Raw genomic sequence first — 12,208 nt, 5'->3', positions numbered from 1 at the left:
ACATATGTAGTGGACTTCATGCATTAAGTGTCAGTTGGGGGATGGGAAAGGTTGACTTACATAGTCAGTTACATTGTTACATAATGTTAGTGATTCAAATTTCTGCTATTGAGCAACAATATTTACATTGTCTTTTAGTAGTTGTTTTAGTAGTTAGCCCCGAGGGATTCAACATGGCCTAAAATTAAAATTTCAGCTTTGTGAGGGGAAAACAGAAACTTTTAGAATCAGATCAGGATCACCTTTATTGTCATTATACAGTGTAACGAGATTAAAGGACAGCTCTAGTAATGCAAGTGAAGAGATAAAAAAATGAAAAAAAGAAGAAACAACAAAACAGTGCACCAATACCTTCGATAAAAATTAGAAAGGATATGTTAAAAAAAGTATTTCAAAGTATTTACAGGGGGCGCAGTAAGGAAAATATATAGTATATGATAGAATATTTTAGAATATGTTGCTAAATACAGAAATATTTGTGCTGGCTTATTGAATACCAGGAAGTGACCGTACATATGTAGTCACTCTAAGTGGACAGTGGAAATGGGCAGATGATAAAATGTATGTAACACAGATCCTAGTGGACCTCTGCAGACATGGAAATGGATAACTGACACCTTGCAAGTCCAGTATGTAAGAACTAGTGGCATCTACTGGTCAAACTGCAGGTTGCAACAGAGGGCTCCCCTTCCAGAATGACGGAACTGCAGAGGCCTTCACATACCAGAAAGGATGTACACACACACTTGCAACTCTTTCCATGATTATGCTCTCTCTCTCTCTCTCTCTCTCTCTGCCGTTTGCACCTTCTCCTTTGTTAATTTTTCTATGTAAGCCATGAGATAACAGAAGATAATAGAAATTCCTCTCACCACAGCTAAAACAGTATTAACAGAGGGCAATGGACAGGTTGTAATCACCTCTTTTATTAGTTGACAGAGACACACAAGGACACATTATACATTAGATAACACAATATGTTATTCTATGGGTCTCACTGTGCTGCAAAATTATTTATAGACTATAATATTCATGCGTTTTTATTTCTTAGCTGTATATTTTTGTCACATTGCAAACAAAATGAATAATTGACATTGATAGTGATACAATTCTGTAATGCTCAAGTGAGGGATTTGGACGTCATCTTCAAAACAATTATAATAAAAAAGGTCTTTTACAACTCAGTGCTTCTCAGGAAATCTTAAAAGTAACATGTAAAATAGTAAAGATCCTCAACAGCCAACATTAAGTTTATTTTGAACACACCTGTATGTGCAGTTAGGATGGTGCAACAGGCAAATGGACACGTTTCCTATGTTACTTCAGTCTTTACCAAAAATACAGGTACATGTACATTGAGAGTCCAATTTTAAACAGTCTTAAACAGATGCTGTGCATGGTCATAAGTGCAGCCAAATACTAATATGAATTTGATGTTACTATTGTGATAGATCACCAGAAATGTGTAATTTCGAGACTGAGTCTCTAAATTGTTTTTTTGTGTGGTGTACCTTGCACACTAAAAAACATAGCTTAACAAAAATAATCCAAACTCAAGATGAACTTATTATTATTAGCTTTTTCCTGAGTTTATTATTACAGTGTTCTTGACTTCAAGTAAACTGACTTAAAGGTGCAATATGCGACATTAAACTTCACAAGATGTCAGCAAACAATAATTAATAACTATGTAAATATGTACATAGTAGTAGAGTATTGAGTGATGTCACGTCATCAAGCCTCTGTTTTGGCAGGCAGTCTGCTGGACAGTATATAATCATGTTGTGTTCAAGAGGCAAGCCATTAGAACACTCACACATGTTTTCTGAAAGCTCAGAGTTCAGGATATCGTGTAAACGGTTTCCATTCCATAATTTTTTATTCCACTTGAACACAGCACTAAACACAGCAGGTAACAAGCCATACAGTAATGTCAGAAAGTAGTCCACAGTGTCCAGCTGAAGGCAGCCCTCTGGTTCTGCTTGTGGTTTTTAAGTAACTTGATGCATTCAAAATAGCACAAATCTGTATTTATGGTTTGTTTTCATTTGCGCAATACTCTTGTTTTGGTCTGGTGCTCAGTTTTGCATTTTTGTACCTTTAATTCTTAGTATTTTTAAATTCTTGCTCAGCTCATTTAAGTCTGTGCAGCTGGACGACATGGACAGTTGTATAAAAGGTGCAACAAAAGGAAATTAAGTGAAAGGAGATTAAGTTATGTTTTCTCATGGGCACCAGTTCTCTCGTGTGGACTAGAGTTTACAAGCCCTCCTTTAAAGGGTCTGTTCTCCTCTAAATGGTTTTCTTGTCTATACTGACCCAAACTCCGCCATCCAAGCTTCGTACTTTTCCAGGTCAGCAGCAGAGACTGACTTGGAGATCTTCTTGAGTGCGAGTGTGAAGTCCTCCATTGTCACAGGCATCTGCAGCTCATCTTTAGAGAGAGCTTGGATCTCCTCCAAGCCCAGGCCATGGATCCGATGACGCATTGCCATCATGGATGCATCCCTGACATACATGTATGGACGGGAGAAGAAAGGGGCAGAGGACAAATGGCTGTTACTTGGCACACATACTGTACATGAGTATGCATCACTTTAATGTTTCATGTGGGCGGCCCTGGCACTTGGTGGCTATTGCAGCATCTTCCATGGCTGACTATAAAGCAAGAGCTTTAGACTACGTGGATTACAGTATTTCTATTGTTCTGAATTCCACATTTAGAGTTTTCCCCTGAAAAGGGGGATAAAGTAGAGGCTGCGATTAAACCCCACATGTTACAGGTGATGTGTAGATGATAGTCACACAAATTCAAGGTTACTGAGATGAGCAGAGACAAATTGGGCAGCACAAAATAGCTGTCATTGCCAACATAGTTATAGTAGAAAGAATGCCTACACCAAGGACACCAAGGAATAGTAGCAAGGTTTTTTTTAAAAAACAAAAACAAAAACAATATTCATTTACAGTTATTATAAATTAAATAAAAACTCTGTTATGAAGTATGTGGTCATAATTTGCTGTGGGCCTCCATCATTTCCCAGTACAAGAATCGCTCCAATTGATCAGTGGGGGAGATTCTCTCTGTGCATGTTTCTTCCCTTGTTATACAAAAGGTGTCCTTGAAACAGGGCTTTTTAGTACTTGGTTTTGTCTCCTACTGCAATCATGTTCTCTTTGGCTCATCATCCAAAGTCCTCAATAAACTCCAGTACACTCTGCTCACCCTAACCATCTCCTGAGATCTGTCTTCCAGACTCTTACCCAGCTTGCCCACTCCTACTGGCTTCCTCCGACCTGTGATTTTAACAGTTTAATGGCGTTTCCACCGGCTCTACTCACCTCACCACGCCATGTTGAGTAGGTACTTTTTTTGAAGTGGAGATGCAACCTAAACCGTGCTGTGCCGTGCCGATGTCAAGTAGAGTCGGTGGAAATACGCCATAAGTGTCTATGAGAGTCTTAAAAAGTACTCCATAAATAAAATATTATTATGTGTATACAACCTGGTAGAGAAGTAAGCATGTCTGAGGGTAGTAGGGGTCGAGCTTGCAGGGCTGGTTGGTTCTTCATTCAGCCACAGCTGGAGGTTTTAGGGTTAAGGGATGTGTTGGGATTATGTTGGGTGGCTCTAAGCAGGAAGCAAATTATGCTCTCCTGTTTTCATTCGCTGCTTCCGTCTTAGCACATCCGGCCTCAAAGACTGGCTCTATTAGCTACGTGTTATGATATGTGTGGTAAATTGTTTTTATAATGGTGGCATTTTAAAATTGCACTCCTCTGGTAATGGTAATATGAAGCGTACAGACAGTAACAAACACACACCTGCAGACGTTGGTGATATCTGCTCCAGAGTAGCCCTCCGTTTTCTCAGCGATGACGTCCAGATCCACATCAGCAGCGACCTCCACTTCCTTCAGGTTGATCTTTAGGAGCTCTGCACGGCCCACAGCTGCAGACACACAACACAACAGTTGATTGATAGTTGTTAAGTATTAATACATTCCTTGAGTAAATAAAACACTATTGATCATCATCCATTGTCGCAATCAATATTCTCTATGCTCTTATCTTAGATGGGGTGATTTGAGCAGCCTGTTAAGCTGCTTTCAGTTACACAGTGAACTCGAGAGATTCCCCACAGACTTTCCAGGGGGGCTGCATGTGTTAAAACGCAAATGTCTGCAGAAGTCTCCTGCCAGCCACATGGCATAATTTCTGCAGAATGTCTGTGTGAGCTCAGGCGAGAACACAGCAGGAGAAACTCCAGAGCATCAACAGCAAGTGAATGGGCAAGTATCCTGCATCCTTGTCACATTGGAACCTGTTGTTTTGTTGTGAACAAGTCTAACCCAGACAAAGTCCAGAGAACATATATATATCTATATAGATATAGATATATATCTATATAGATATAGACATAGATATATAGATATTATATATATATTGAGCCTACTTCTCACTTGATTTTTTTAACATTTTCCTGAGGAGTTAATGGTAAATATAACATTCTGTCAGTTTTGTAAATTCTGTTCCAGTTTGGGGGAAAATTGATGATAAAACACGGCACATGTGAGTGGACACTGTTGTGATTGACAGCTAGGTGACATCTGTGAACTTGCAGATTCAAAAAACTGACATGGCACCGGACAAATTGCGAATCTCACTCCTGCACAATGAGAGTTAATTTTGTAACCAGAAGACTATGTCCATTTTTACATACAATCTATGCTTCAGACTACTTCAGTGACCTTTGCTCTACTTTGTTGTGTTGTGACTCTGTGGGTGGTGAAGTTACCTGTGGGCAGGGGGATGTAGATCCTCTTCTCAAGGCGTCGTCGTAATGCCTCATCAATGTCCCAGGGGAAGTTGGTGGCCGCAAGAACCATCACCATCTTAGAGGGGTCATCATTCTCCGCTGCTCCCCCCACACCTTATTACACAATTCATATAACATACAATTATTTGTGGACTTTTTTTGCAGAATCCGTGGAAACTCCTTCATAACTTACTCACTACTCACCATCCATCTGTACTAGAAGTTCTGATTTGACCCTACGGCTGGCTTCATGTTCATCTGATGTTCCTCTTCTGCCACATATGGAGTCAATCTCATCTACAAAGATGGTTGTTGGTGCATAAAACCTGGCCTGAATGGAAAAAAAGAGGAAGGTTGTCTCACAAATATCTGAATAAAAGAATATAGCCTTTATCCAAAGTTACCTGCTCATGTAAAATAAGAGGAAATGTACTGTATGATTCACACTCTTACTCAAGGCTTTGATTAATTGTAGGAGAAAATGTTGCATAAACACATTAATACTTACCATTTCGAACAGCAGTCGAACAAGTTTTTCAGACTCGCCCCTGTATTTGGACGTAAGGGTGGAGGAGGACACGTTGAAGAAAGTGGTTCCACATTCTGTGGCCACAGCTTTGGCTAACAGGGTCTTTCCTGTTCCTGGAGGTCCGACCATTAACACACCCTGAAACAAACACACTGGTGTTAAAACCAAGATGCCTCAACAAAACACACGCAAACACAGAAAGGACTTTAAGTGGATAAGCAGTGGCGACAACTTTTCAAAGTCCGAAACTGTGACTATGACAACCCGGTAACAGAAAACTGCATATTCACTTCAGTATTCCTGCAAACAACAGTATGTAAGATAAGCAAGGATCAAGGTTGATAAACATACAAAAGAAAATTGAGATTGTGAATATAACACAATCTGAGAAATTCATCTTTTCAAATGTGACAGAAAACCAACAGAAACCTAGCTGATCAGATCTGACATAACAGTGGCAGGTATTCTCTGCTGATTGAATTTAAAAATATTGATAAATAATGCAATTTCTTGCATTTCACAAATATACCACTGTTGTTGTTTTTTGTTTCCACTGCATAATTTAACCAAAGAAACGTCTTTATTTATTGTGTTTACTGCTTGTGTACCTGTGTATTCACCCATAACCAACAGAAATAGAGACAGTGTACACAACTGGAACACATTTTTCATTATCTTTGGTAGCTAAAACCTCAAAATAATGACATATACGACAACACACAGCCTTGACAGATTCGTGAAAGCTTAAGAGAGAGCTGCAACACTGATTTGCAGTTGTTTTGTTCCTGTATTTACACCCATTACATTTAAATGTCAGTGATAAAGAACAGAACAGGACAGAGCTGCCACCCCTGATGCAAATCTCTTCAGTTAACATGAGTCAGATATCACTGCTGCTCTGATGTACAACATTTTGGCATCTGGTTTGTGTGCGTTGCCATGGAGATTACATGTTCGGCACTATGTAATCCCCACTGCCTTCATACACTACAGTGGCTTATTCTCCCAGCAGGACGGGGCAGACACATTTTCAACACAAAAAAAACATGAAAAAGGGAATTTGTCAGAATTTCAGAGTGTGTATGATGTGATGTACTAGAACGATGTTTGTAGTAACCAATCAACATAGACTTCTTGACTAAATAATGAAACCAGTGCACCTGTGTCCTAGTTTTACTGCACTTTCACTTATCTCAAAAATGTATCTGAAAAACTGCACTCAAATGAGTAAAAGCGTAAACAGGTCAGTGATGCATGTATGTATGTATCTGACAAATGGATAGCACTGTGCTGTGGCAAAATGATGAGTCCTCACATGGCAGGCCTGAGGGGAAGAGACTTCACATGACATCAGACTCAGAGCAGAACAGAAAAAAACTGTTTTAATCCTGTAGATACTGAGAGGAGGCATGGTCGAGCAGGCCCATTTACAAAGGATGTTAGTAGTGATGACATATGAAAGAATTCAAGTTGTGTACATATTTCAGCAAAATAACTACTGTATTAGAGTCAAATGTGGAATAGTACTGTGTGTGAGACACTACATCACTTCATATCTTAGAATGGAGAAAGTTTTGTGCTGTTGTATGCATGACACAACCATCCTCGCCCCAGAAAACAAAAACATACCACAACAGAAAGGATTCTATTAGAAATATTGTGGAGCTTCATGTGTAGATCTCTGGGCCAAAACTTCCATTTTCAATTTGCTGTGCACAACGGTCTAACACACAACTAACAAGTGTTTGGCTATCCTCTAAAGTAGCTCAATTAAAAAGCCAAAAAGCCAATGCATTTCTGTTAGTGTGTTCTACCACCGCTGTGCTCAACACGGACTGTTTAACTGCGAGCAACTAAAGCCTGCTGAAACCTTATTGGTCAACGTAGACACAGAAATTAGATGAGATACAACCTTAAAAACCATGTCCTTTTGCCAACAGATTTTATATTTTCACATTGCAGAATCTCAATATAGTGTTTCATGTGAAACTGCAAGCATTACTGTCTAGGGTTGCAAACATTTCCAAAATTCCTGAAATAAATTTCCTAATCCCATGGAACGTTCCTGGAAATTACCAAGAATTCCCCGCCCATTTGCAACCATATTACTGTCTCTTATTAATATCTCTTATTAATATCATTTGGACCTAGAGTTGGCAGTAATCTGAACTGAAAACCATAGGCTTCAGGAGTGTTGTGTGCATGGTTAAGACTACAAAGATGGCTGATATGTTCAAAAGTCAACAACTACATGAATTCAGGTTGTATTCAGATTGTACCAAATTTGATTCCAGAATAATTTGAGAGCCTCACCGCTTTAATGCATTCTTCTATTGGTCTATGTGATTTCTGTGTGTCTGCGAGAGCGACTGTACCTTCCAGGGTCGACGAATACCCTTAAAAAAGTCAGGCATCCACATGGGTAAAACTACAGCTTCTCTAAGCAGCTTCTTTGCATCCTCCAGATCAGCGATGTCCCCCCTACAGTTCACAAGGATAGTTCAGTCAGCAGTGCCAAAGAAAATAGCCCGTGCAGCAGACAGTGTAAAGCAGCAGCCAAGAATGAATGTTTATGCTGACATACCAGTGCACATTAGGGTTGCGGGACACAATATCTCTCTCCAGCATGTCCACCAGGTCACTGTCATAACCTGTGCCATCAAATTTCTTCTGATCGACATCTCCTGGTGAGTCTCCAGCTCCTTTCCTTCCCTGAAAAGATTGATAAAACCATTTTTTATATTTTTAGGGGACAGGTTGATGTAAAAATCGACTCAACCACCAATCATCAACAGTCTGACCTTATCGTCTTTGGCCTTTGTGCCTCGCGCATCTCTGTGTCCCGGCCGATCAGGTTTAGGGTTTGCCTGACCGCGACCTCCTGGTACCACCCCTCGATTCTGGAGACCTGGAGAGTCCCTTCTCTGCTGTTTCATTGCACTAGTGGGACGTTTCCCTGCAACAGGGTTCCTACCGTGAAACAAATACAGCTTTTATACATGGGTAAGAGCGGGACACACCTACAGTAAGATGATCTGCACTGGGGGGAGGTGTGGCATCTTAAAGCTGCTGTCAGGTGTCTTTTGGCAAACTTCCTCTCCAATGCAGCCAAGTGGCAACTGGTAGTGACACCACCCATAAGAATCTGAACTGTTTTGAAGCCTTGACATTGTTTAGAGCGCTGTGTTGAGGTTTTGCAGCTGGAAGTTTACAGATGTTTTCCTGGAACCAGACCCTTTTTGGATGACACCAGCTGTCAATCACACGTATCCACTCATATGTGCTGTGCTTTATTGTCTATTATCCAAAATACGCCAAAGATCTAAACATAGCAATTGAGACTATGAACTCCTCAGGAAAATGTGAACAGACATTATACACCAAGTAAGAATTAGGTTCCTTTTTCCATTATTTTTGCAGAGCAGAGTCGCCCCCTGGAGACTATTCAAAAAAAAAAAAATCTTACTTCCTGGTCAGCTTCAACTGGCAAACCAGAAAACTATGTCCACAGGTCTATGGTTGTAGCTGTTATTATTCCTCTCCATCTTACATCATCTTGTGAACTCATCTAGTAGAGTGGGGCATTTGTTCATGGTCAAACCGCCCAACCGCACAAGCTGAGGGGATTTGTAGAGTTCTTGCTCCTGAATAAATAATGTGTTGTGGGATACTTGAAAAAATTATCCTAGACTTAGACTATCAATAATAATCTCTTCTGCCAGAAACTAAGGAAAACAAGTCCCCATAAGGTGACTGTGTAAACAGATTTAGGTCCCCACAACATAAAGTATACCAGGTACACACACACACACACCTGTGTTCTGCAGGGATGGGTGGAGGCCAGACGACTGGATCCTCTGGTCTCTCGTCATACTGAAGCGCAAAAGGTGCAGGTGCATCCGCTGGCTTCCCTAACTTTAGGCTCTCCAGTGTTCCCATGATGCCTTTCACCTGCTCATATTCCTCGTTGAGTTCCTGCCTGACCTAAACACAGAGAACAGAGTAATAATAATAATGATAAGAGTATTAAATTAGCAGTACTGCCTCACAGATCATCCCACAATGAAAACAGCTGCTGATGTGTGTAGTAAAAGAAATCTGGGCTCATGGTAAAGCTTTTAAATAGGTTTTGTGTTTTTAAGATAATAATCACTCACTCATCCATTGTCTACTGCTTTACCCTCCACATGAGGGTCACCACCTGTGACCCTTGACCTAATTCCAGCTGACATAGGGCAAAAAGTGAGGTACAACCTGGACAGGTTGCCAGTTCATCACAAGGCAAACATATAAAGACAACCATTCGCTCTCACACTCACACCTACGGGCAATTTAGAGTGTCAATTCTCCTCTGCATGTTATTGAACAGTGGGAGAACATACAAACTCCACACAGAAAGGCCCTCGGTCAAACAGGGATTTGAACTGGGGACTTCTTGCTGTGAGGCAACAGTGCTATAGCCACTACACTGCTGTGTTTCCCAAGATAATAAAACAAAGAAAAGAAAAGATGGGGCTAATTTCCACTTGCTAATAGTAGCATGCTGAAATTACATAAGAAGAATTTACAATATTTGCCTCTGAGCTGATGTGCTATACACAGATGACACAGCAGAAAGTAGAAAATAGAAACAATCAAGTTAAGTTACAGATAGTTCAGTGACATTTGTAGGAGAGAAGTGGTCAGGGATTCAAGGAACTCACTTGTTGCCATTTAACTTTGAGTGCGGGGTCTCTGAGGGACTGATGGTGCTTGTCGATTTGTTGAAGGACGCCCTGGTAGTATACTATGGAGGAGTCATAGTTTCCCAGTAGAGCATACTCACGACCTCTCTCGGCATTGTCACATATCTCTGCTAAATCCATGATGAACATTAGCTAAATGTTGAGGGAAAAAACAAACAATTAAATACATACAGGTGAGTTGGCAACATGTGATTCTAAACATAGATGATATATTGCATGTTTACATGGACAGCAATAGTCGGATGTTAACAGTCTGAATAGACACTGCCATTGTCAGACTATGTTCTGGAATGCAGCTGCAACTAATTGTGATTCTCGGTTGACTAATTACTTGTAGTTGCTTGGTCCATAAAATGTCAGAATATTGTGAACAATGTCCATTGTATTTTCCCTAAACGTCAAATATAAAATGTAATAAAACCATAAAACAAAGCATGTGTCATGTCATTGAGGGGGAAACAAACAAGAACATTTTCACAATTAGGAAACTGAATGTGGAAAATTTTTTCTATTTTTCCAAAAAGACGTCTCCTTTTTCAAACAAATTCGATCAATGAACGATCAATCTCAATTATTATTATTGTTGTTATTTTACTACTACTACTAACAATAATAATAATAATAATTTATTATTATTATACTACTACTAATAATAATAATGTTATTATTATTATCATTAGTAGTAGTGGTGGTAGTATTATATTTTATATTATTACATTCAATTCATTATATCTATTCTGTATATATTCTTTTTACATTGTATATATTTTTCCTTTATGATTGCCTTATATAATATTTTTTCAATAATTGTATATACGTTTATGTGCAATACAATAAATGCAAACGTTACAATTCAAATTTGGAGTTTGACATTACACTAAAACTCTACATTCTTAACAACTTAAGTCCAAAGTACATAAACAGGCGTTGCTTTCCTAGTACGTGCTATATCTAGGTCAAAACCACGCTGTAAACCCTGTTTATGACAAGACGATGCGGCTCCACCAAACAAATACACAGAACCTGCTACACCCGGCAAAGCATGGCGCTGCTTAAGCTATCTAATTTTCATGTGAGTGTGATTTGAATTGGGTTTTTTTTTATTATCGCAGAGTAGACACCACACCAGACTGTTAAATCAGGCCACTATTCAAATTAGCCTCCTCTCTGCCTTGTCTGTTACCCTAACGTTAGCTTTGCTAGCTTACTGTTGCTAGGTCACATACACGCGCACAGAAAACAGTGTCGTTTTAATAAATAATGTAAACGTCACTTAATGCTCTAAACAGGATTGGATACATATACGGCTAAACAAAAACAACAATAACCGACCAGATAGACAAGTGGTAATCATAAACTAAATGTCGAAGCGAAACTAAATGGTCATACCTGTGTGAAAAGCACTTGGTTTTATTTAATTATCTGAGTTCGAGGTCCGCTGATGAGGAGTGTTACCATGGCCGCAGAAAGACGCCGTGTGTGTGAGAGGAATACTGACGTTCGCCTGCTGTGCTGCGTTCACTGACCTGTTGCAAGCTGGTAAACAATCACCGTAAAGGAAAAATTGTAATTGATCAAGATGGTCGCTGTAAAAGAGAAAGCAACTTTTACAAAGTATGCCATGGTCTTTCTTTCAGCAGCACAGTACATTTTACAAATGGAATACACGCGCAACATTTTACTTCACATTTAATCTAGAGGAAGAGACATCATGAAGGACAAATTACTAGTTTACATGGTTTCGTAAACATACCATCTAAACTGTGGCTATGCGTGAATGAACCACTGGATGGCAGTACAAGTCGAAAGTAAAACAACACATGAAGTGCTCAGACAGAGACATTTTGAATTTGACAACTGATCTAGATCAAATGATCATATAGGAAGCTTTATAAATGGACATTTTTAAGTGAGAATGCCTTTTCAACATAAAGTAGGATGAAGTTGCTGTTTTATTAAACATTATACAGGAATACTACACTAATAGAATAGCAAGTATTGTAAGTGTTAAATGCATTTGTTGTTATGTAGTAGATGGGTGTTGAGTGAATTATAAATTGAAAGTGACACATTGAAAGTAAAAATTCAGCAATTTGCAGTAGACTACTGCTACTA

General features: G+C 39.4%; 1 protein-coding gene across 1 annotated transcript; it reads right to left on the bottom strand.

Annotated features, from left to right (window-relative positions):
- Nucleotides 1-906: 906 nt before the first annotated feature.
- On the bottom strand, nt 907-11,682 carry katnal1 (katanin p60 subunit A-like 1). The gene is made up of 11 exons (XM_044018601.1): nt 11,483-11,682; nt 10,052-10,225; nt 9,163-9,332; nt 8,150-8,318; nt 7,933-8,060; nt 7,724-7,829; nt 5,328-5,486; nt 5,024-5,150; nt 4,799-4,933; nt 3,826-3,952; nt 907-2,508 (listed from the first exon to the last, which is right to left on the bottom strand). Exons 2-11 carry the CDS (start codon nt 10,220-10,222, stop codon nt 2,310-2,312), a joined length of 1,491 nt encoding a protein of 496 aa, XP_043874536.1. The 5' UTR covers nt 10,223-10,225; nt 11,483-11,682; the 3' UTR covers nt 907-2,309.
- Nucleotides 11,683-12,208: the final 526 nt, after the last annotated feature.

Source organism: Solea senegalensis, linkage group LG2, assembly GCF_019176455.1.
Source record: "Solea senegalensis isolate Sse05_10M linkage group LG2, IFAPA_SoseM_1, whole genome shotgun sequence".
Taxonomy (NCBI): domain Eukaryota; kingdom Metazoa; phylum Chordata; class Actinopteri; order Pleuronectiformes; family Soleidae; genus Solea; species Solea senegalensis.
The sequence above is the reverse complement of the archived record's forward strand: the minus strand, read 5'-3'. Positions and strand labels throughout refer to the sequence as shown.

Coding starts and splice junctions, on each gene's coding strand:
- katnal1 (XM_044018601.1), bottom strand. CDS start 10,222: ATGTTCATCATGGATTTAGCAGAGATATGTGACAATGCCGAGAGAGGT. Junction 4,934..5,023: donor ACTTCTAGTACAGATGGATG/GTGAGTAGTGAG, acceptor TTGTGTAATAAG/GTGTGGGGGGAGCAGCGGAG. Junction 3,953..4,798: donor CTACATCCCCCTGCCCACAG/GTAACTTCACCA, acceptor GTGTGTCTGCAG/CTGTGGGCCGTGCAGAGCTC.